Consider the following 26,197-nt stretch of genomic DNA (forward strand, 5'->3'; position numbering starts at 1 on the left):
AGGAAAAAAAAATGAGTCGAATACAACAATTTGTTTTTCTAATCTTTTATTTATTTAGTTCTCTAGTTTGCAGCAGTAAGGACTAGGATTCTGATGCATGGACAATATCGGTGTAATTTCTTGGCTTTATCAAGGGATTCGATTTTGACTGATAAAGGGGCGCGCCTGTGGAGAGTGTACCCACCACATTCTTCAAGGGGTCTAAATAGCGGAACCTTTCAATTAGAATCCTTTCCTACGATCAAGTTAGGAATTACAGCTGTAAGAAAACCGAATACTTTATCACTTCTCAATAGTGATAAGGTAACACGACATGCACTAAACAAAGGACACAGGATATACTACAATAGATCAAGTATTGGTCGCAGTGGTTTATGTTCCGAACAGGAAAAAAAAGCCCTAAATTAAAAGTGTGTGCGCTTTCAAACTGCATAGCAAGTTTTGGAGCTTTTTCGCAATTTTTTAGTAATAATTTGTTTTCTTCTCTCTCAATGTCGGAATTGGCTATTGGAGATTTTTCAAAATTTTAAATGAACAGGGCTTAGAGCCAGGGTCCAATTGAGATTTGTTTGCAAAAAATTGTTTCTTGATTGTGAAAATCGTTATTAATTTCTTTCTGCAGATCCTGCTATATAATTTTTATATGAGGATCGCGAGTGCGTTGAACTTGCCTTCTCCTCATGTTTTTAAGACGGATCAAGAGTTTAAGATCGTCGTCTATAATCACGGATTCGAATTTTACTTCACATGTGACTTCAACAATGGAATTTGTTAAAATTTCGAGAGCATTGTCAATATCAAGTTTTGTTTGCAAAGAAAAGTTAACATCAAGATTACTATCGATGTATGTTTCATCTGTGTTCTAGTCGGCTCGAAAATAATTGACAGGGGAGCTGATAAGAATGAGAATAGCATCATGGGATATTTAAAATAACAGATAACAGAGACATCATCAGAATCAAAGTCGCGTGAGTATCCAGTTGGCTACAAAGGTGACTTGAGTCGGTTAAGACCAAATCAATCGTATATGGGTTTCTAGAAGAGGAAAAACACGTAGTGTTATCAGGGTATTGAATTGAAAATATCCTGAAGAGCACTCATCAAATAAAATTCTGCCGTTGGAATTACTTTGCAAATTATTCCATGACCGATGTTTGGCATTAAAGTCATCAATGACAACACATTTTGACTTATTGCGAGTCAATTTGAAGCAATTGAACTTGCTGCCCAGAGCATTAAAAAGGCAAAAAGGCAGCTATGAAAGTATATTTACCAAGCTTTGTGTTTCAACTGAAGCACCTAAAGTTTCAAAAAATTTAGTTTCAATTGACGAAAAAAGTTGATTTTTTATACGCCTATGAATGATGATTGCAACTCCCCCACATTCCCCATCAAGTCGACCATTACAATAAACAAAATAGTTTGGATCTCTTTTGAGTTTGTATCCAGGTTTTCAATAATTTTGAATAAATAAGTAAGTTAAAAATAGCGACTCTGTTTTCTGCTAAAGTGACTTCACCCATACCAGAAAACGTTGCGTTGCACGCCGATACGTATAAAGGGTCGTTCAAACATTACGTAACGCAACGCAAAAGAGGGGGTCTTCCGTAGTGTTACGGTCCATTCCATAATAATATATTTTCCAGAGGAGAGGGGTCTAAAATTGGCAAATTTTGCGTTACGTTGTATTTGGATACTCCCTAACAAATACCACTACATTCACCATCTGAGGCATGATGTATAGATTCAACAGGTAGGTACCTAGTTTAGAAAATAAGCAAGCTGCACTGAGATTGAGTAGTACGCGCACTGCACTGCGCTATTGACATTCACCGTGATTTCTCACCAAACCAAGTACGGAGATTCCACTCTCTGGGTCTCTCTTTCAGTCAGTGTTCACATGCGTCTCCTCAAGTGAGCTAAGCTTAAAACCCAACTCCAGAACAGCGCAATTGCATTTCCGAAGAAAGTGCGTGATACGCCACACAGTGGGACTGAGTGCGAGAAAAACTGTGCCACACCACATCGAACAATAATAATAAAAAAGTGCTTCCTAGGCAGTTTCGTTCAATAATAGGCTGAGGTGTGTTCGATTCGCGCGTATGAACCGCATGAGCAGATCGCGATATAGTCAGCCACACATATACGCATCAGCTACTAATAAGTCGGCGCAGACAGTTTCATTGTTGATATACGATATATGGGCAGTGTAGGGTGGTCCAGAGTGATCATACTACAAAAATCTTAAGTTCTTTTTGGCATTACGTCCTCACTGGGACAGAGCCCGCTTCTCAGCTTATTGTTGAATGAGCACTTCCACAGTTATCAACTGAGAGCTTTCTTTGCCAAAGATGCCATTTTCGCCTTCGTATATTGTGTGGCAAATACTCTCCTGGTTTTTTGTCTATTTTTTCAAGCATTAGGACTCTTTATATTTTAAAGGAACTCAGGCTGGTAGCGGAATCCATCAACTCTAAGGGAGGAGCTGAAAGTTTCTATGGAGAAAGTCAACCAAATATATGGGAAAACGGTTCCAACGCTGTAGTCTATGATTTTCAATTTCAGTATCCCTATGTATAACTTTTGCTCATTTGTTAACGGAAAGACTTCTGGTCCATTGCAGTATATTCTATATTGATTAAAGAATAAATCCATGATTCATTACTCGAGCGCCATCTATGGTCAAAAATGTTCACAATTGCAACCGTTTATCCCATAGATATGGTATATTTTCTCCATACAAATTTAAAGCTCGTTTATCGCCCCTTAGAGTTGACGGATTTCACTTAAATTTTCACAGTAGCTTCCGGGGATCCAAATGAACAAATTTGGATGAGGTTTTACAGTTTGATTTTTCTCATATAAAAATGGGCCACCTTAATATAGGCAGTCAGCGCAGCTCAGCCAGCGCGTGTATTGTCGTCGTTTTGGGTCAGTAGGAAAGGCGACGTGTTGTCGTCGTCGTCAGTCAGTCAGTGTTTTTCGTCGTCATCATATGATAGTTGCTGGAATTTTTTAAAGCGCATCGCATCAGATTAGAGCGGGGCGTGTGCCTCAGCAGTAGTGGAACACTTTCAGAAAAATGGCTTTCTTCTTCAATTTCGTGGCCATCTGTACGATTCTCTACTTTCTGGTGCGGCTCGTTCTGTGGTTGGTACTCGATGCGGACATTGAACTCTTCGTGCTGTCCAAATTGGGCAAACCCATATGTAAGCATCCGTATAACTGTCTCGGCGACCCTATGCCTACCTTCATTGGGGGACCACTTCCCTTCGCTTCAACGCATTTCTAATCTGGCATTCTTATTTTAGCCTCGCTGAAGGGAAAAGTCGTATGGATCACCGGAGCGTCGAGTGGCATTGGACGGGATTTGGCCATAGCGCTTGCGAAAAACGGCGTCCGATTGTGTTTATCAGCTCGAAACATTTCCGAACTGCTTAAGGTGAAGCAAGACTGCATAGGTAAGGTGCATTTGATGATATCACGCCGAACGCCACGAGAAAACATTAATCTGACTGATTCGCTACGACAATGAGTGGAATGAATAAAAAAGTAGGGGGTGGTGGGAATAGGACGTAACTTGCGGACGTAATGAGCAGATTGTAAGATTTTCAACTGGCATTTTGAAAGGCAATCAAATTAAACAACTAGCAAAGAGATTTTGGATTTCTTATCTTCATGTTGATAATATGGCATTTTGAAGAAAGTGTAGAAAATCGACATTTCAAATTGTGGTGGAACTAAGCTTAGGAAATAACTATTCGAGAGTGAATTAAGAATGAATTATGTTTCTTATTTTTGGCAATAGATTCCTAATATAACAAAGTATGATTCTCAGCGTATTATGAATATTTACACTGTTTTAATCTGAAAGCTGTGGTAAGATCTCGTAATTGTGGGTCAACATTTGGAACAATGGAACTTCATGCTCAGCGCGGTCGAGAAAATTTACATTTAAACCCAAAAAGACCTTCAAGTGGACCGGAGTTTGAATCTAGTCACTTCTTGCATTGTCTTGCTTTACAGCTGTGCGTTTACTTTAAAGTGTTTTAAAAAGAAATCTTGCATAGTGTACTAAATGCAACTAGAGTTGAGTTGAAAATAAGTCGAAATCAAATTTCAAGTTAGACAACAACAAAATTGAGAGTAAATAATTATAAATCATAAATAATCATCAACGAATGATTTTTGTTGAGATTTTGTCAAAAGTGCATTCAGTTTGATTTGTCGAAATTGAGCAACAGTGTCATCATAATTAAGTCAAGAGTGGGAAGTGGGTAGAACAGGTAGGAAATGTATTACGCACAAAAATACCTGAGTAGGTCAGTCAAAGAATTGTCCTACTCACGATTCAAAAAAAAAAACAATGTCTGAAGCTTGAAAAATAATTCCAGCGAAATATTTGATGGAGCTCCTGCACGATGAAACATTTTTCAATCATCTTCAGTTTCTCCTGAAAACTTTAGCAATTACCGGGTCACTTCGGTGCAATAAAAAAACAACTACACAAATTTCACAGAATGTTTGCTGTTTATCCATTTGTTACCTAGGAATAGATGAGGTAATTTGGTTGTCCTCCGGAAAGGTTGTTCTACCTCATTAGTTGTAAAGGCAAACAGTTTGGTCTATTTTTTGACAAATTTGTTTAATAAAATTGACATAAAAAGGTATTCATATTTTTTTAATATGAACGACAACAAAACCTGATCGGTGTATAAGGTTTAATTTTAGAGACTTGGTCTCTTTTTTAATGCAAGTTCGAAAAAATCTCTATTTTTGATGGAGACTATTCAGTAATCTCTAAAGTATCTATTTTAACCAAAATGGTCTCTAAAGTCTATTTTTCCTTTATTCTGCTTGGATTGAATCCTGATGCAAAATTGTACAGGCTCCAAATAAACCGTCCGAGACTATAACGGGTTCAAAAGCCCCTTCAAGAATTTTTTTCAGATTCCCCGAGGAAGCTTCAGAAATTATTTGTGATTTTATTTTGAATACCTTCTTCTCGAGCAACCTATCCAGAAATTCTTCTAGAGATTTCTTTACTAATTCTCTCTTAAACTCTCGCAGCGAATATTCAAATGATGCTTAGAAGAAATTCTTCAGAATTTGCTCCAAAAAATTCATGAAAACCCCAAAGCTACTACCTTCAGTAGTTTCAGCAGATATTTTTTGTGCAAAATTATCGTAGAATTTCCCACAAATATTTTTCACATATCTTTCAACCAAATTCTCCAGTTGCTACTCCAGGAGAACTTCAAAAGATTTCTACAGAATTTCTTTCGAGGAAATCCACAAAGGTTCATTCCAGAAAGTTTGAAAAAAAAATGCTTTTTACAGTAAACCATGCAAGAATTCCTCCACCTGTTCATGTGGATTCCTTCAAGAATTCAATCACGTTTTCTCCTAGAAATCCAAAACTTCCTCGAACAAATCTATTTTTTTTTTCTAGGATTTTTTCCAGCATTTCATCCAAGTATTATTTTTGCAGTTTTACCGAACATTTCTTAAAAAGTATATAAAAAAATCCCATGCAATCTTCCTAATTCACGCCAGTTTATACTACAGCATTTTTTTTCCTGCACAAATTTACATAGAGACTCAGTCCAGTCCAATGTTTTCCGAGAAATTTCTTTGAAAAATCCTGCGGAATAATATCTCAAAATTTCTTTTCCAATTATCTTAGCAAACTATCCAGGAAATCTTCTAAAACTCCCTCAAGATTCCAGGATTTATAGTAGGGATCCTTAATCTTTAAGAGTCATTTTAGAACACACCAAGTTTTATCAAAGGTTACTCTTTTTTTTTTTTAAATACTTCACGGATTTATTTTTCAGGAAAAATTTCCTAACGTTTCCCTGAAGATATTTTTGGAAGATTTTAAAAAAAAAATCGAGACTTACTTGAGAAAATCTCAAAAATTACTGGAGCAATAAATGTAGAAATCTTAGATGGAATCTCTGGATCAATTGCTGAAGATATCTTTAGAGAAATCCCTAGTTGAAATTTTATATGATTCCTAAAAGACAATTTTAAAGGAACTCCAGAGATTTTTTTTTTTTGAGAAGTTATTGATTGAATTTTAGAGGATGTTTTGGCCGGGAATCTTGGAGGATATCCCAAGCAAATCGAAGGATGAATCACTGGATAAAATTTTGGAGGAGTCGGAACCTTCTTGATAAATTTCTCGAAGAATTAAAAAAAAAGACACGGACACCGTCTTCAGCCATTTAGCTGCACAGACTGTAACTTAACACTAGACAACGGATAAGCATGCTTCAGTGGCACAGCCACGAAACATTTCTGACGAAAAGTTTCAATGGCTGAAGTGGGAAACGAACCCACACCCCATGACACGATGCGCTCACTGCCTGATGACACTAACCGCTCGGCCACAAAGCCCCCCATTTTGAAGTAAATCAGATGATTTCTGAAATAATATTTGAAGAAATTCCGTTTCTGTGTTTTTTTTATCTAAGTTGAATTCTTGAGGTATCCTAAACAAAATTCCTGGAGAAATTTCTTGGGGAACATTTAGGAAAATACCTGAATAAAAATGAGAGAAATTCTAGAGTAAATCCAGAATGAGTCGGGAATAAATAGAGGTCTGAAGATAGTTAAGGCTAAGTAGCCCGTCATTCGTTTTGGCAACAATGATGATTTTTTAGCTTGAATTTTTGAGTGATAATACTCAGCCTCGTTAGTTTATATTGACTTGAAAAAGTATCACTGTACGCGCTAACATGCATAAAGTATGCTGATACTTTTTCAGGTGTGTCAGTGTTTTTCTTTGATTAGAAATCGAGTTATGCATTAGCAACAATCATCAACGTCACGTACAAATTGCAATGACGGCCTACTTCGCCTTAAGAGAACCGCAAAACGGAGTAACATTGATCGGACTGACCCTTCAAACGACGAGCCAAAAATGAATATGTATGATCTGTTTTCGCACGAGTACCATTAGCGTAGGAACAGGGCGGGGGGTGCCTGATAACTCTTCACTAGTTACATTATTTTAATTTGTGCAACAAGAGTAAAACCTCAGCGAGGTGGATCTGACTTCGGTGAATCGCGTGACAACCGAAAGATTAACCGTCCCGCTGTCCCTCGATTGGTTTATCGTTAGAACCAGCTTGTGGTGTACGATAAGCGCAATTTGTTAACATCTTCGTTGCAATGGTACAAAAAACCGTCAATATCCTGGAAACACGGTCCTTTCAATTCGTATTTTCTGAATAATGTAAAGTAATGTAAATGTTCTAAATATTTTGGTGACGATGATATCCCTTCTAAGAAATTACTAAAGAAATCCATACATTCACTACAACTCGCATAATGACCAACAAAATTAATTGCACAAATAGGCAAAATTACTAGAGGAGTTTCTTAAACCATAAGAATGGGATTTTTGTAGAAAAATAAGGCAGAGTTTTCTTTAGATGGATAGCAGAAATTTTAACTGATTTGGAAAGTCCAATAAAATCGACCATAGTGTTTTATTCCAGCAATAAATTCTTTCTTAGATTTTGTTTTAATTTCTCATGGAATTTCGCATAAATAAACCCAATGCTTAAACCCTTAATCACAATTTTTTTTTTCAAGAAGATGTATTATTAATAGTTTTAACTTGTTGAGAAATTAAAAAAATACTTATTACAATGCTTATATATTGAAACTACCCTTTAAAAAAAGACACGGACACGTTAATACTTCCAGTGGGCATTTAGCCCTTTGAAGGAAGCACCACACTAGATAACGGACTAGGATGTTTTATGTATTTTGGACAGAGCGTCACGCGTATATAATTTGGCCACTTCCATTTGATTTTACCGTAAATGGCCATACGCGTAACGGTCTGTCCAAAATAATTTGATCACCCTAGCATGCAACGCCCAGTGGTACAGTCGGAAAGCATTCCTTACGAAAAGTTTTCCGGCCCGAGCCGGGACTCGAACCCGCACTCCTTAGCACGGTTCGGCTAAATGCCTGATGACCGCACGGTTGCGAAGCCGGAATACTATTACTTCCGAAATTAGCAAAGTGGTATAAAAAATATGTAAAGAAACAATTAACAAAGGGAAAAGGGGAATGGATTTTGAAGACATTCATAAAAAAATTGAATGATCTTCTTTGAAACATTTCTTTAGCCATATTTTTATCAATTATTGGCAGAATCCATATTCTGGAATTCAATTCTCGTGCAATTCCAGGGCGGAATTCCTAGGGGTTTTCTGACAAAATTCTGGCGAATAACGAAGTCAAGAAAGATTAGCCTTTCGGTTGTCGCGCGAATTTCTTATAACGCGAGTAGTCGCGCGTTGTACTTTGTACAACACCCTTGGTTTGGCGAATATCCCAGGAGTGTGACCACTTAGAAAGAAGACGTCTTCAACAAAATTGTTCAGTAGCTCAAGGGCTATCATTATTTTAGCTAAGAAATTCGGGATTTTGCCACTAGGCTGCGCTTCTTCTTCTTTTTCTTCTTGGCATTAACGTCCTCACTGGGACAGAGCCTGCTTCTCAGCTTAGTGTTCTTATGAGCACTTCCACAGTTATTAACTGAAAGCTTTCTTTGCCTTAGTTGCCATTTTTGTATTTGGCAGGTACTCTATGCCCAGGGAAGTCAAGGAAATTTCGATTTTTTTTGAGAAGCAGGCTCTGTCCCAGTGAGGACGTTAATGCCAAGAAGAAGAAGAAGAAGAAGAACAAGATTTTTTGTAGTAAATCGTATGAATCCTACTCAAGCTTTTATGTGCGGTATATCGTCAGGAATTTTGCCAAAAAGTTTAAAAAATTATTTTTCAAATTCTTAAATATTTCGACAGAAATTTATAACATATATTTTTCTAAATACAATTTTAAGCTAAAATAATCCAACAAATTTCCTTAGTGGAACAAACTTTGTTTGTATATGTAACTCAAGAAATCTTATATAAATTCGATATGATTGCTGATTGGTTCGTAGAGTAATTAATCAAAATATCCTTTAAACATATATTGAGGTATTCCTGCAGTAGACTTTGAACCAAAATGAAGAGATGCTAGTATCGAGCATGGCAAGCAAAATAATAGTTCAATTAAGTGAGTAGTGAGTGACTCATTTTTCCGAACCACTTCACAGGTAACGGCCAGAAAATTTTCCTAAATTTCAATACGAGATTTGATGATACCATTTTTCCAACAATTAAACACCTAAAAAGTTGAAAACAATATGGCTATACAAACATTACTCTCAGTTATGGCGTCTATTTCTTCTAATACAGCATCTTGCTTGAATCATGATTTCTCCATTTTCCGACGTTGTCCGGTATTGGATGTTGTCAGGTAATGGAGGATCTCCCCCTAAATTATTCTCCCACTTGTTACCTATAGAAAAAAGTGCAATTTCAATTATCCACATTAGCCGAGCACTCGACACTGAAGAAGTATGTAAGTCGCAGACGAAATAGGCCTATCTGTCAAGATAAACAACATACTAACTTGATACTTGATACTTGATGGGTTACAATTCGCTAAGATGAATCTGCGCCGAATGGATGAGTCTTCTCCACTGGGCTCGGTCCTGGGCCAATCGCTTCCAGTCGCCCTGAACGTTAAGTGCCCTTAAGTCCTCCTCAACCGCAAAAAACCATCGTGTGCGCGGCCTGCCACGAAGTCGGCGGCCTCGTCCGGGTTCTCTGTTGAATATTATCTTTGCTTGTCGTTCTTCCGGCATACGGGCAACGTGACCAGCCCAACGCAGCCTGCACTGTTTTATGCGCTTGACAATATCCACCTCTTTATGCACTTGGTACAACTCGTGATTCATGCGACGCCGCCAGATGCCGTTTTCTAGTTTACCGCCGAGTATTGTTCGCAGCACTTTACGTTCAAACACCCCGAAAGCTCTCCGGTCGACTTGGCCATATAGGACAACCAGATGGATCAGAGTCTTGTATAACGCGAGTTTTGTTTTCGTTTGCAGGCTACGGGACTTCAGCTGGTTACGGAGCCCGTAGAAAGCCCGACTCGCAGCTGCAATACGTCTTTTCACCTCGCAGGTAACATCGTTATCGCATGTCACTAGATACACGAATTCTTCCACCACTTCAAACTTTTCACCACCTAGCACCATTTCGCTACCACTAACTCGTCCGGACCCACGTTGACCACCAGCTATCATGTACTTCGTTTTTGTGGTGTTGATCGTGAGCCCGATCCTCGCTGTCTCCCTCTTGAAAGGCACGAACGCCTCTTCCACTGCCCGACGGTCAATCCCGATGATGTCGATATCGTCCGCAAAGCCAAGGAGCATATGAGAAGGTGTGATAATGGTACCGCTTCTCTGCATACCAGCTCTCCTGATAGCACCTTCGAGCGCTATGTTAAACAGCAAGTTAGAAAGAGCGTCACCCTGTTTCAATCCATCTTAGGTTACGAACGATAACGAAATCTCGTCCACCACCCGCACACTTGATTTCGATTCATCAAGCGTTGCACGAATCAGTCTAATCAGCTTCGCCAGAAAACCATGTTCGGACATAATTTGCCACAACTCGTTTCTCTTCACTGAATCGTACGCTGCTTTGAAATCTACAAACAGATGATGAGTCTGCAAGTTGTACTCCCGGAATTTATCTAAAATTTGACGCAGGGTAAACATTTGATCCGTCGTTGAGCTTGGTATTCGCCGACAAAGGACTCCTCATATGGTCTCAATCTGTTGAACAGAATTCCAGACATGATTTTGTACGCCGAATTAAGGAGTGTTATCCCTCGGTAATTGGCGCAATCCAGTCGATGCCCTTTCTTGTACAGAGGGGAAATGAGACCTTCCAACCAACTAGTAGGCATTTGTTCTTCCTCCCATATCCTCAATATGATACGGTGAAGGAGTTCGTGCAGCTGCTCACTTCCGTGTTTGAAAAGTTCGGCCGGGAGCTCGTCCTTCCCAGCAGTCTTGTTGTTCTTCAGCCCATTATTGATAGCTTTTTTTACCTCATCTAGCGTTGGAGGATCCACAGCCTGTCCATCGTCATCGATATGAATTCTGCTACCAGATCCTCTTTCATTATCTCCGTTCAACAATGACTCGAAGTACTCTTTCCACCTGGCGGCCACCATTGTTTTATCCGTCAGCAAGTTTCCTTCGCGGTCGTTGCACATGGCGGGAGACGGCGCTGTTTTTCTCCGCACACCATTTACGGACTCGTAGAACCGTCGCATGTTGTTCTGTTCCATAGCTTCTTGCGCCTGAGCAATTACTGCCTCTTCATGCTCCTTTTTCTTTCTGCGATGGATCCGTTTTTCGGCTGCCCTTGCTTCCTTGTACCGCTCTCTGCTCTGACGGGTACCAGGCACCAGCATCCGGCTTCTAGCCAAGTTCTTCTCGTTCGTCATTCTCTGGCACTCCTCGTCGAACCAACCGTTCTTTGGTCTCCGTTGAGCAGTACCTACCACTTCTCGCGCTACTGTGCTCACCGCTCCGTGGACTGACTCCCACAGATCGCTGAGGTTGACGCTTTCGTCGATTTCGCTAATCCGCTCGTCGAGCTTTTGATGGTAGTCCGCTGCTACACCATCTGCTGACAGGCGTTGGATATTGAAACGCAACGATTGTCGATTTCTAGAACTCGAAACGGTTGATAATCGCGCTTGAATTTTGCTTACAACGAGATAGTGGTCTGAGTCGATATTAGGACCCCTGAAAGTTCTAACATCGATGACATCGGAAAAATGTCGGCCGTCTACCAGAACATGGTCGATTTGGTTGCAAAGTTCGCCATTTGGGTGTTGCCAGGTGTGCTTGCGGATATCCTTGCGTGCAAAGTAAGTGCTACTGATGGCCATCCCCCTGGTGGCAGCAAAGTTCACTAAACGTAGGCCGTTGTCGTTGGTAACAGAGTGAAGGCTCTCTTTACCAATGATAGGGCGGGAGAAGTCCTCTTTTCCGACCTGCGCATTAGCGTCACCGATGACAATTTTCACGTCGTTTTTTGGGCATTCTCCATAGGTCTTGTCGAGACATTCGTAAAACGCGTCCTTCTCGTCATCGGGTTTGTCGTTAGTCGGTGCATATACGTTGATCAGACTGTAGTTGAAGAACTTGCCTCGAATCCTCAATACGCAGATCCGCTCGTTGATCGGCATCCACCTAATAACGCGCTTCATCTGCTCCCCGATCACTATGAAACTGACTCCGTGTTCAGCTTTATCGCCACCGCTGTGGTAGATGTTGTATTTGAAAGCGGTGTTAGCGATGGGGTCTATCGCTCTGAATTCACGTTCTCCAGATCTTAGCCAACGCACTTCCTGAATTGCAGCCACGCACACGCCAACTTTTCGCAATTCACGAGCCAAAAGGCTCACTCGTCCAGGTTCATTTAAGGTCCTGACGTTCCAGGTACCGAGTTTCCAATCATTGTCCTTATTTCGTTGCCAGGTCGGTTGCCGAAAATAACGTTCGTTTCTTCTTCTTTCTCCATTTTTCGTGGTGGATGATGAATTCGGTATGCTACCTTACCGGGGTCGCGCTGGATGCCAGAACAGACGCTGTTTGAGCCGCACGTAGGCCGTTGTACAGACGCCTCAAAACGAACCTCCTCACTCTAGCTGATGTCAGAAGGACAACAGTGCCCAGGCTGCACTACCAGCTAAGTACGCAACCCTTAGCTGGCGGTCTTTGTCATCATTTGACCCGTGGAATCGCGAGGTAGGAACTTGTGAGGACCAGAGCTGTGTTGGTCGCTCCTTCCTGATTGTCGACTCACCATTTTGCAGCCCAATAGAGGTCTCCAAGCAAACTGCCACGAACACCAACGCACAATCAATCTTACACAAGTCGATTTCCTCAGAATGAAAACGTATCGATGTTTGTTTGACGTCATTGAGCTTTCGGTCAACGGCAGGCCAACAAGGAAGTGGTTGTTTTGCAGCAATTCTGTTTATATTTGGATTCTCACAGCAAACAAAAGCAATGTTGTGACAGTTCTCACAGCAAACAAAGAAAATTTCGTCAACATTGCACTACTACGCAGGCAACTGGATTGGTCTATAAATGAACAACAATAAATAGATAAACAACATATTAGAGTTTAAAGGTATTTGCTCGCCTTACAAGTGATTTTAAGTATTTTTTTTTCTTTTGTAAAAGTGAAGTGAAGAGTTAACGTTCAATTAGTAGTTTTTTCTCCATCCGCATTAGCTTATATAAGATGAAATTAACTTTTGCTTTTTCTGTATCCACTTACCACGCCTTACCTTATCGTAAGGATCGTTTCGATTTCCGTGAGACTTCATTGAAAATTAGAGTTTACCACTAGAGTCCCTACAATTATCATAAAAATATTCACAATCCCACCTGGATTTCCGAATTCTCACCAAATTATCAGGATGCTCACCGTAATGTAATCTTTTCAAAGTTTCAAAAAGAGGTATATTCTTTGGAATCTCAGGAATTCCACAAAAATCCAGAGATTTGACTCGTAGAAATCTCACAGGAAACTTGGGAGTCTCAAATTTATATTACTTTTATAAGAATCCTAGTATGTAATCCTACTGTGATTACAGAAGAATCCTAGGAATCATGATTTCTAGTTTGATAACGTCAATTTTGAGATTTCCACAAAGGGTCCAGAATTTAAGCTGGCGAGCACATTGGTTACACATATGTAATAAAAGCTCATGTTCAAAAGATATTTTATTCATATCAAAACTGTAGTGAAATCTGTGGAGTTTTTGACTAGATGCTACAATTAGTAAAGCTAACCATATTTTTGTTCATACACCCAATAGCGCAATCCAATGGCACTCTCGGCCCGAACGATGTATACGTTCTTCAAATGGACATGCTGGACGTGAACCATCACAATGACTACTTCAACATGGTGATAGACCACTTCAAGACCCTGGACATCCTGGTGAACAACGCAGGGCGTTCGCAACGCGCAGAATGGAACAACATCAACGTGAAAGTCGATCGCGAACTGTTTGAGCTGGATGTATTCGCCGTGGTGCATCTGTCGCGAATTGCTCTGAACTTTTTCATACGCAACTCGATTAAGGGTCACCTGGCTGTTACGAGCAGCACGGCCGGTTTAATAGGGGCGCCCAACTCGGCGAGTTACACCGGCGCAAAACATGCACTACATGTAGGTATCTATTAGCTGAAAAAGATAACGACGAAGCTATCGGTGACGTACCTAAAGTCAACTGTTTATCGCTTCTGTGTTTACCTTTTTCATTAGAGTTTCGTAATTAGATACAATGCTTTGTCTACCGAATATGGGTGATGTGATAGAATTTATTTCTTGCTTGCTTTTAGGGTTACTTCGAGACGCTAAGAAACGAACCGTTTGAAGTGAACATAACGATATTTTGTCCAGGGCCAACGGCTACTAATTTTCTACAAGAAGCCTTCACCGATACACCTGGTGCGGTAAGTATGATTTTAAACTTAAGGAGAAAAATATCGGAACCCAATTGCTGGCTTCTGCCACTACTCACGAATTCAAAGGCACTCAGAAATGACGAACGTACGAAGTTGATCTTCTTATTTTAAGATGTTGCTTGTTCACAAAGCTAAATCGAAAGTACACAGTCCTTTAATACTTTTTCGTAAAATTTTTACCTTCAAAGTTTTGGTACATTTTTGAATTTGGATTCGCCTTAGATTTTTAGAAATGAGATGTCGATAAAAATAGGGCTGATAACAAGTTTCGTTTTAGAACTTGGTCACTATTCTAATGCAAGTCTCTAAACCAAACAATTTTAATCAGTTACTTTTTTCCTCATTCTGCTTGGAGGAAAACTCTAGAGGCTTTAGAGAAATCTTCGTTTCGCAGCAGGTTCTTCACGAATTTCTCTCAGATTCCTTGAGGAAAAGCTTCAGGAGTTGTTTTAATGATTTCTCCAGAAATTTATCTGATATACTTTCAGGAGCTCTTTCAAGGATCTTTCCAGAAATTGCTCTAGATATACTTGCACCATCCATTCCAGAAATTCTTCCTGCGTTTGATGAAAGAAATTCTGAAAGAATTTCTTCAGAACTGACTCCACGAAATCTATGAGTACTCCCAGGTAACTAGTGTAATCTTGAAAGTTGGATTCAAAACTGGGTATCGACTCAAGTTTGAAAATAAAATTCCCTGACTTTCCAATCGTTTTCCAGAAAAATTCTAGACCATGCTGATTTCTTGGTTTGGTATGGTTTAGATTGTTTAAATAAACTGAGCAAAAGCCTTTAGTTTACTTAGATACACCTGTCAGACAACTTTCTTGAGTGTTTATTAAAGATGCTATGATAATTTACTTGTCATATCTTATGAATAGAACTCTGAAAACCCTGAGTCACCTATTATCTTACTCATTTGAATCCTTCAAGTACAAAATATGCATTCATAAATACATAAAATAGGATGTACTTGGATACTGAACAACTTCAGATATAATTTTACAAATTTTTGGCATAATCAACAATTTTTGGCATCTTCCGCTTTCTGATTATACCAGTTTTTGTGTATAATACGCAACACTATCAAGGTAATCCACCATGCTTTTTGAGTAGAAAGACTTTCTTCCTGAATTTTTACTATTTTTTTTTTCAGGTAAAATTCCAGCCATTAACTAAGAACTTTCTTAGAGAAACGCTTCAAGGAATTCAACAGAGATTTCTCAGAAATTCTTTTTTTTAATTCCTAATCGTATTTTTCCAATACTTTTTCAGGAGATTTTCTAATGAGTCTCTCAGAAACTCCTTAACTTTTTCTTCAAATAAAGCAGGATTAGGGTCAGAGCACTCTTAGGGCAATTTGGACCTTATCCTTTGAGAGTATGCATATTTCATCAAAACTTTTTACACCGTATGAAATCTGTATTGCTTATGAACTTTTTGACATAATAAAAGTTTATGTTTTGCTTGAATTGTCCATTAAAAGTTGACTTTAACTTTTTCTCAGCTTCAAAGGTGTACATAGACAGGGCGGGGGAAGAATCTATTTTTTGTGTAAAGTAACGAACCCAGAGAAGTTTTGCTGAATGAATTCAGCACGTCTTACGCATATAATACTTGCAAACTACTAGCCGAGAGTAAATGAAAATAATTTCCTTTTTATGGACTTAAAATACGCATTCGCTTAATGTGATCATTATGATTTTTTCAGGATTATTTCAGGAATACTTTGAACGATATTTTTACAGGAATCGCAAACAATTTTGTTTGCAAAATGTATTATTTTTTTATGGAATATTTCCAATAACTTTTCAGGATTATTCGTTACAGGTTATTTATTTTAGCAAATATTCTGAGATTTCGATACGTTATTTTTGCCCAAAGAATTAATCAAAATATTTCAACGGGATGAGATTATTCATCGCGCTAATAATAAGTTTTTTGATGTTCCTCTTGAATTTATCGTACCTCTAGCAATCCTCAGGGGAACTCCTCTATGATTTTTCAATGAGTACCTCCAAGTAATCTCACAAACTGTCAATGGATTAACGAGCAGATTCCTTCAAACCAAATTCCCGAAATTTCAGCTTCCAAGCATTTTGTGGATTCCCAAATAAATTAGGTTAAGGAATGTTATGATCTTCAGAATTTCTGGAGAATTTTCTTAGTATAGTCTTGGAAAAACAAACTGGACATATTTGTAAGTAAGCTCCTGATAAAAGTCCTGAAGTAAGGCTTGAACTCTAACTCACGAAATTTTCAGAGTTTCTAAAACATTGAAATAGAAAAATAGAAATAAAAATAGATAGAAAAATAAAAAAATATCAGTATAAAAGCACTTTGCGGTATTATCTTAAAATTTTGAATTGAAACATCATAATTATTATCTACTGTATTGCTGAATTGGCCTAATTAACAATTTTTCAGACAATCAACTTGTTTGATTTTGTAGTATTATAATTTTACCTGACCTCTAGTAAAATTCCCTGAATTTCCAAGTCACAAATTGAATTCCCTGGCTTTCCAGGATTTTCCAGGTAGTCGACACCCTGTGTTTGACCTTAAACAATCATACTGGAATTGCTTCAAAAATCACTCCAAAGATTCCAGGAAAATTTGGAAGTCCTGAAAGGATTATGAATTTCTCTTGGAGGAATTACTTAAATATGCGATACTCGACATTAAAAAAAAAATCTGTGGAAAGAAATTTTTCAGAAATTTCTCTAGTAAATATTTTTGTAAATTCTCAATGTACCGTTTTGATTCATATTATGGACACTTAAGGCTTCAGTGAAGTACAACTAATCGAAACACATATTAATTGATTCGTTCTGTACAAAACTTTATCGTAATCAAGCCTTGCAAACACTTAAACTTCGAATAGTGGTTGAAGATTCGGATTCCACATCTTTAATTCACTTTAATCAATAAAAATATTCGGCCTCTTCATGATTTTTATTCCGGACACGACCACACTTTTGCTTCATATTCCGGACACTTTGATTCGAATTCCGGACTGTTTTGAAAAACATAATTAGAATAGTCGAATCAATAATTAAACGCACTAAGCCGTTAGAAAGAGGTCAAAACTAATTGAGCATTATAAATTTTCATGGATCGCTATGTAAAATGTTTATAAAAATCATCTTTCAAGTTGAGAACTTTTTGATGGCACATTTCGAAACATTTCGAGTGAAATCTTTCCCATAGAAACTAGAGTGTCCGGAATTTGAAGCTGTCCGGAATTCGAATCAAAACGGTATTATGATTCTAGGAGTTTATCTAAGAAATTCATTGAATTTATCTTCGGAAATGCTACAAAATATTTGTTTCTGAAGATTTCAATATATTTTTGCTGGATTCCAGAACTGATCAATCTCCAACAGTGATCAGTTGGACCTTAACCCTCTAATACCTAACCCCGCCTTTAGACGGGGTACACTTTGGAATTTTGTGTATTTTTTCGTAGCTCGGAAATCAAAATTATTTTATTTTTGGCTTAAACCTTGACTCATAACACGCATATAAGAAAAGTTTTTTATGACTTTTGAAACTTTTTTGTATTTTTGAAAATTGTTTGAAAAATTGTATTCTTATATAACCTATAAATGGCCGGAATTAATTTAACGTGTAATATAAAAAATCGTACCTTTTATATTTTTATACTATCGACCTATCACAAAAGAAGAGCCAGGTGGTATCAAAATAATTTCAAACCTGTTTTTCCGTTAGTTACACGGAAAATAAAATACGCTCCGAAAAAATATAAAAAATGTAATATTTTTAAAAGTACCACAAAAATTTAAATTTTTATTATTGCCAAAAATCAACAACCAGAAAAGGCTTCAAGAAAAAATGAAAAAAGTTAGGGATGTTCAAGAATAAAAATTATAAAAATCAAAATTCAAAAATTCTCGAATAAAAATAAATAATTGCCCAGAACGTGTTTAGAACGATTTTAGATAACGACAAATAATATTTAAATCGAAAATAAAAATGTGGGTATTAGAAGGTTAAATCAAGAGCCAGATACGATTTCCACCAATTCGTAATTCACTTCTCTCAATTTGTCTCTCGTATGAAGTTCAAAAAAACATATTCCCATGGACTCTTTGCAATGCATGAACTAAATTTATCAATATTGTATTTGTGAATTTGTAAAAACTGCGGCACTTAATAATATTCAGTTCCATTTATGCGCAAGACTTTATTTTTTTTAATAACATCATGAAAAACATTGCCAAAACATATATGCTTGACATGGATTCCGCAAGTCATGTAAATCCGGAATTCATTATTATATCGTCACTGCACAGTGGTTCATATTCAAATAAACATGGCAAAAACTTACATTCTTAGTATTTAACCATTTTTGTTCATAAAAATTGTTGTGGAACACGATTTAGGGTTACAGTCCCTGATTGAAACTCTGGTGACTGAGTTTTTTTAGTTTCATAGAAAAAACTAATCTTTAAAAATTGTTGTTTTGAGCATATTACCTATTTAAAAAAACTATTGTTTCGGCAGCCTTTCTTTCACAGTTTTTTCTCGTGGTTATGAAGCATTTATGTTTTAAGGTGATTATAAAACTCAACAATTTTCAAGTGCACAAGACTTGAGAATCTGACACCAGTTCGCGTTGAAAACCAATCAAACTGCTTGCTTGCTGGTGGTGACCAATGGGATAAATTTTCAAAGACTTGTGCTCTTGAAATTTTGAGGTGTGGCTTCGTTTTATAATCACCTTAAAGCAAAACATAAGATCCATGGATGTGTACGTGTGGATGAATAAACGATTTTTTTTTGTTTGAAATTTCACACATGTCTTTTTAATTACTTGATATTGTTTGTTGATTAATGTTTGAAATTGTTTTCCCCCTCCCAAAACTATGTTCAAATATATACTAATTCAAAATTTGCTTCAAACAATGTCAGTAAATGTTTAGAACCTAAATCTGTTGAATCCGCCGTCCCAATCAAAATATTCATAAATTTATATATTTTTTCGACAAATTAAAATCAAATTGATATACAGTGCTGTTCTGAATAATAGCAGCGCATGTCGATTTTCATACAAAATGCTCAACTTTGACATGCTGTAGTTTTGTTCCCTTTCAAGCAATCGAGCTGAAATTTTCTCCACAGAACTACAAATATGATCAATTTTGTAACTACAAAATTTTAGTTTTTTCTGAGTCCCTGCCGGAAAGTGAGACACTAGGTGAAATTTTTCGAAAAAGTAGCAGTTTTTCATTTTAAAATTTTATTTCTACAAATATTTTAAACATTTTCGGTTTAGGTGTAGGTTTGATAAGTAGGAGGAGATTGTTCCAATGGTAAGTTATATACAATTTAAAACTATAATGTCAAGCCGAAATTCAAATTTTTAAAACTGCTATTTTTTCGAACAATTTCACCTAGTATCTCACTTTCCGGCAGGGGCTTAGAAAATTTTGAAATTTTGTGTTTACAAAATTGGGCATATTTGTAGTTCTGTGGAGAAAATTTCAACTCGATTGCTTGAAAGGGAACAAAACTATAGCATGTCAAAGTTGAGCATTTTGTATGAAAATCGACATGCGCTGCTATTATTCAGAACAGCACTGTATTATTCAACCCCGATTTTCCATTCCAGAAATACAACCAATCCGTCCGGCCAGAAGACAAACGCATGACTAGCGAAAGGTGCGGTTATCTGTACGCTGTCGCCTTGGCAAACAAAACACATCTCAGTTGGGTAGGGACTTTCCCCATAAATTTGATATTATACATTGGATGTTACTATCCGAACGTGAAGAAATTGTAAGCATAAAAAGTTATAACTCATAGCGTTGAGGATTTCTAACGCGAACTTTCCTTATATTGCAGGTTGCTGAAAATCGTTGGCATGCGACGTCTCCGGCAGGTGCGAGACAGTCGATAGATAAGATGCATCCAATGCGAGTCCAGCCATTTCACAGTGTTCATCATGTATTTATGTATCCAGATGCATATTGCACTCAGATCTGCTTGCACCGCTGGCTGCTGCGCTTAAGTTGGTTAAGCGCAAAAATCGTAATTAGATGCTAATCATCTCACAGTAGGCGAAGTTCGATGAAAAATGTGTGAAAGGCGAAGGCACGTGGAAGGAGTTCGTTTATTAGCGATAATTAGCAAGCTTAATTTAATAGTAGTCAATCACAGTGTTGCCTAATTTATTTTTTGTTTTAAAAGGCATGCCATTTTTTGCATTTCTCTGCTTAGTTTGTCTTCGCAAAACGATGTTTGTTATTTATGGTAAATTGCCTACTTTTAATACAATCTAAAATATCATAGAAAAGAAGGAATCCTATTCTTGGCACTTTTGATTCACTTCGGCAAGGGATTTTTTGAAAGCTACTCAGCCCATTCTTTGCAGCAAAAAAAATTGCGACAATTTAGAAGGAAAAACTGCGAAGCCAAAATAAATCATAGAGATGCCTAAGTAGTTTTTACCCTTTTGAAAAGCAAGTATGTAAATTACCATCAAATCAATGAACATTTTTTGCTTGTTAAAAAAATATGTTGCATGTAATAAAATCTTGCTTTAGAAATATTTTTATTTTCTCACGTACTTTTATCACATCCAGATTCCAACACATATATTACAATAGAAAATGCTCTGATTGAATTAAAACGATGTAGTGGATCGAATGTTGCAACCAGGCCCCTGACAACCATATATCGATACACAGTGTTCTTCGTAGCCAGGATGTCCCGGGCGATAAGTGAATATCGCCCACTGTCAGTTGTAAGAACTGTGAAATAAAGACCATTGTTTTGTTTAATTGTTTGTTATGGTTTCATTATCAATTTTTGATATTGTTAAATCAGCTAATAATATGCCAAAAAGTTGATGCACATTCAACATTTCGATGGTTTTGGAAGGAGAGAAAACATTGAAAGGCATCCTGCAAGCCTCCAAGCAAGCAATCAGTTATTTTATTGCGACACTTGCCCGATTACGGATCATAAACATTAAACAAAACTTCGCATCCTGATTGCACTCTCGATTCAATTTACCCGAAAATGGGTAAACACATGGAGATGTTGACTACGCTAGAAGTCGTCCCGTGCCATTGGCCTGGTTGCAACTTATTTGTAGCTATCCAAAATATTTACAGCTTTCGGATCGCATCAAGCCGTGCGCGCGGGCGGACGCGTTTTGAATTTTGTGTCACGTTTACCTCGCTCTGAGTTTTTTTTCCCATTCGGCTTGTAAAAATTAGATTTGGTGGATGGTGTTCTGTGGAAACATGTTTTCAAAGTGATAAAAGTGTTTTTTTTTGCCGGAAGATGATTTTCTTGCGTTTTGCTCGAAAGTGCTCTGTGATGGCTCCAGCAATTGGCTTGTTTAGGGGTATCCTGTTTTTTTTTACATATTCTGATTCTACGTTAAAAACTGAGCCAGAATCACAGTTTCATAATTTTCCGTCCATTGGAACTATTTTTAAAACACGTTTGAATTTAGTATGGAAATCGCGTTTGAATCACCCCTCGGCAAATTTTACTCCGGGACAAGCTGTCATTATGTAAATGGAAATGTCATTGAGTCGACGAAATTAAATCTATTTTAATTATTTAGGCTGATACAAATATTAAATTTCTTTTATGTCCGAGACCACTTGGAAGGTACGAGGGGGGGGATAAAAATAAAAAAAGAACAAAAAAATAAAAATGAAAAAAAAGTTATTTTTTCGAATTTTTATTTTTAATGATAGTTGTTAAACTGTTTTTAATCGTCCTCTGGATCATTATTTTACTTGTTTTTTTACTTTGTACATTGAAAAAACCTAACTGATGTCAAAAAAATGATGAATCTTTTTTTTCTCCCCTTCAAAATTTTCGGAATTTTTGAAGGGGGGGGGGGTGGCATAAAAGAAAATTAATATTTGTATCAGCCTTACTATATCAAAATTAAGATATTAAAGCGCAATAAAATCGTGTTACACTTGGAAAGCTGTGGTCTTTCGAGCAAGCTACAAACAACTGCGAATTTTTCATCACTAAACAACCCAATTGTATTCGTTTCGCGCGACTGGTAAGTGATATAACCATAAAAAACTATAATGTCAAGCCGAAATTCAAATTTTTAAAACTGCTATTTTTTCGAATTTTTTTTTTCTGTGGAGAAAATTTCAACTCGATTGGTTGAAAGGGAACAAAACTACAGCATGTCAAAGTTGAGCATTTTGTATGAAAATCGACATGCGCTGCTATTATTCAGAACAGCACTGTAAGTCTCACTGCAACGTTAAAGAAATTACCTTAGAATTTGATCAAATTGATGGCAAGTCTCCCAAATCTTTACGTTGATTTTCAACTGACGCCATCTTTACGATTCATCACAAAACAAAATGAATCGAGGAACGAACACGATCGGAATGAACTTAATCATGTACCGTAAAACGGGGTAACTTTGATAATGCGAGACTCTCAATATACTAAACGTAATAACAAAGTTCCTATTAATCTGTTAAGCAAAACGAATGCAAAAGTAAAGAGTATTAGTATGACACTTCACGTTAAAGCTATTTCCGTTGGAATCAAGTACATTTGAGGATTTATATGCAAATATGGAAAATTTATAAGATTTTAGCAATTTTGAAATGCTCTCAAACAATCTGTTCTACTATCACTATTTGATGAAGTCATAATGAATTCGTCACTTATACTTGACAGCCTAGTTATAGTAGAACTCGAATTCGGTTTCAAAACTCTTAGCGAATACTATTTTTACAAACTGGGGCCATTTTTGTAATCTAAGTCGGAAATTTCCATATAGCGTTAAACGCCTAAAGATATGCAACGCCTTACAAATGTTCTGTAATTCATTCAATTTTGTTCGAGTGATGCTCCATTATCAAAGTTACCGTAAAACGGGGTAACTTTGATAGTTTTTTCGAAGAAAACTTGAATATTTATGCATGCTGTTTCAAAGAATTTTAATTCATATTTTTAAAACAAGTACTGGTATCCTAACTATCGATTCCAGTTGATAGATTTCCAAAAGATTTATTCTAAATGGATATATAATTTTTCATATAATCGAAAGTCGGTTTTCTGTTTTGGGGTAACTTTGATAATGGAGCATCACGCGAACAAAATTGAATGAATTACAGAACATTTGTAGGGCGTTGCATATCTTTAGGCGTTTAACGCTATATGGAAATTTCTGACTTAGATTACAAAAATGGTCCCAGTTTGTAAAAATAGTATTCGCTAAGAGTTTTGAGACCGAATTCGAGTTCTACTATAACTAGGCTATCAAGTATAAGTGACGAATTCATTATGACTTCATCAAATAGTGATCGTCGAACAGATTGTTTGAGAGCATTTCAAAATTGCTAAAATCTTATAAATTTTCCATATATGCATATAAATCCTCAAATGTACTTGATTCCAACGAAAATAGCTTTAACATGAAGTGTCATACTAATACTCTTTACTTTTGCATTCGTTTTGCTTAACAGATTAACAGGAACTTTGTTATTTCGTTTAGTATGTTAAGAGTCTCGCATTATCAAAGTTACCCGCATTATCAAAGTTACCCCGTTTTACGGTACCCCAAAACAGAAAACCGACTTTCGATTATATGAAAAATTATAAATCCATTAAGAATAAATCTTTTGGAAATCTATCAACTGGAATCGATAGTTAGGATACCAGTACTTGTTTTAAAAATATGAATTAAAATTCTTTGAAACAACATGCATAAATATTCAAGTTTTCTTGGAAAAAACTATCAAAGTTACCCCGTTTTACGGTACGTAAATTCCACGTAGAACCGATGGGTTCATCGCAGTGAAAATCATCAGAGGACCGGTAACTGTTACGTTAGTCAGGTGAAGTCAGAGAATAGTTCATTTTTGTGGATCTACGTTATTTTTCACGTAGTAATGACGTATGGATTTTTTTGAGTGACTTATACGGTCAATCTACACTCAAAATAATCCAAACGTCAAGGCTACGTGAAAAATCACGTAGAACCTGAGAAAATGAATTTTTCGAAAATTTATCTGACATAAGTAACAGTCATCGGAACATCGATAGAAATGACATTAGCTGCCTGTCGTACTTACTGTGGTGCCCTATCAACCTTACGTGAAATGTATGTACCACGGCATGTTCTTTTTTTTTTTTTTTTTCTCTAGCTGTCATCTGGCTTAGACCTATCGATCCATTCAGCCAAGTCTTGTGAAGTGTTGCCAATTATATCAATTGAGAGTTTAACGAACGCGAGATTTTGATTCACCTTATTTGAATAGTTATTGCACTGTTAACTAGCGTTAAGAATAGCTATTAGTAGGAAAGTAATTATTAATGCTAATTTTGGAAGATCTCAAACATTTTGTTTTATTGCTTTCAAGTATTGGACTATTGCCATATATTCAGCTTCATTTTTTTTAGCTAGAATTAATTGAATAGGGGTTTTATTTATCAAATTTGGATAGCCGATTCTAATTGCATTGTATTTTGGACAGTCATATAGTAGATGCGATATGTCTTCGGTTTCAGAACATAGGTCACAACGGTCATTAGGTGTCAATTTCCATTTTGCTAACCTGTCTTTCGTGATCATGTGACCGGATCTGATGCGGGATAGCATAATGGTGTCTAAAGTTTCAAAATGCATATTTTGAAACCATGGTTTTGATGAAATTTGTTTAGAGTGTTCAAAATGAAACTTCCCTTTTTCAGTTGATATAAGTGAGTATTGTTCTTGCCATATATTGAGAGTCTCGTTCTTAAGGATATTTAACAAATCTGGCAAGGTATAATTAATTTGCTCTATAGCATTACGGGTTGTTCCCAACTTGGCTGCATTATCTGCTCTGTCATTACCTAGTAAGTTAATGTGTCCCGGTATCCATTGGATGTAAACTGTTTCTATTGATGATTCCTCTACTGTGTTAATTAATTGTGTGATCAAGTAATTCTCTTCTTGTTTTGGGTTATTTAACAAAGTGCAAGCACTTTGCGAATCTGTTAATATGGTCAATTTTTTTATTTTTCTAGTATCTGCATATTCTATTGCTCTTATAATTGCTATTATTTCTGTGTTCATGATTGTAAACCCTGTTTTCAATCTATGACTGTATGATATTTTTTCTATGGGATCATAAATACCAAAACCCGGAATGGAATTTAGGAGTGAACCGTCTGTGTATATTAGGTAAGTATTTCTATATTTTGACTCGATTAATTCTAATACTATTTGTTTTTGAATTTCTATTGAAAGATGTGATTTTTTTAAGTTTTCTATTTTATCGTTAATTATGAGCTTTTTTCCTAAGACATTTTGGTCAGCCAGTTCTATATTGTGTGCAAGTTGTGAATAATGGAATTTGTTTATTGAAGCTATTTTTTCTAAGTATGATATATGTTTAGGTAGATAATCAAGTTGCATTAATTCTGAAATATATTTAATTATAGGATTGTTTCCATAGAAAATTATTTTGGCTATTTCTTTGGCAGCTAAGATCTCGGCTCTTAACTTTAATGGTATTTCACCTGATTCAAACAGTACAACGTTGTTTGGGGTTGAATTTAAAAATCGCATTGAAGTTCTTAGTGCTAAAAGATAAACTGTCTCTAATTTTTCAAAGTTTGTTTTGGCTGCAGCAGCTATTATTGATATTCCATATTCTAAAATAGGTCTTACTATTGATTTTGTTATTTTCAGCATTTGTTCAGGGTGGGCTCCACTACGTTTCCTTGAAATCATTTTAAGAATATTGATTTTTT

At 36.7% G+C, this 26,197-nt stretch overlaps 1 protein-coding gene across 5 annotated transcripts; it reads left to right on the forward strand.

The window, feature by feature from the left end:
- Window positions 1-1,869: 1,869 nt before the first annotated feature.
- On the forward strand, window positions 1,870-21,003 carry LOC5579660 (dehydrogenase/reductase SDR family member 7). Of its 5 annotated transcripts, none has more exons than XM_021849380.1 (7): window positions 1,870-2,083; window positions 2,887-3,209; window positions 3,312-3,461; window positions 13,777-14,132; window positions 14,306-14,419; window positions 20,067-20,233; window positions 20,300-21,003. In XM_021849380.1, the coding sequence occupies exons 2-7, from the start codon at window positions 3,083-3,085 to the stop codon at window positions 20,352-20,354; spliced, it is 969 nt and encodes a 322-aa protein (XP_021705072.1). In that variant the 5' UTR covers window positions 1,870-2,083; window positions 2,887-3,082; the 3' UTR covers window positions 20,355-21,003. The 5 variants fall into 5 exon arrangements, with proteins under 5 accessions (XP_021705072.1, XP_021705074.1, XP_021705073.1 ...); XM_021849382.1 differs by having other exon boundaries at window positions 3,022-3,209; XM_021849381.1 differs by having other exon boundaries at window positions 1,872-1,969.
- Window positions 21,004-26,197: the final 5,194 nt, after the last annotated feature.

This window comes from Aedes aegypti, chromosome 3, assembly GCF_002204515.2.
Source record: "Aedes aegypti strain LVP_AGWG chromosome 3, AaegL5.0 Primary Assembly, whole genome shotgun sequence".
Lineage (NCBI taxonomy): Eukaryota > Metazoa > Arthropoda > Insecta > Diptera > Culicidae > Aedes > Aedes aegypti.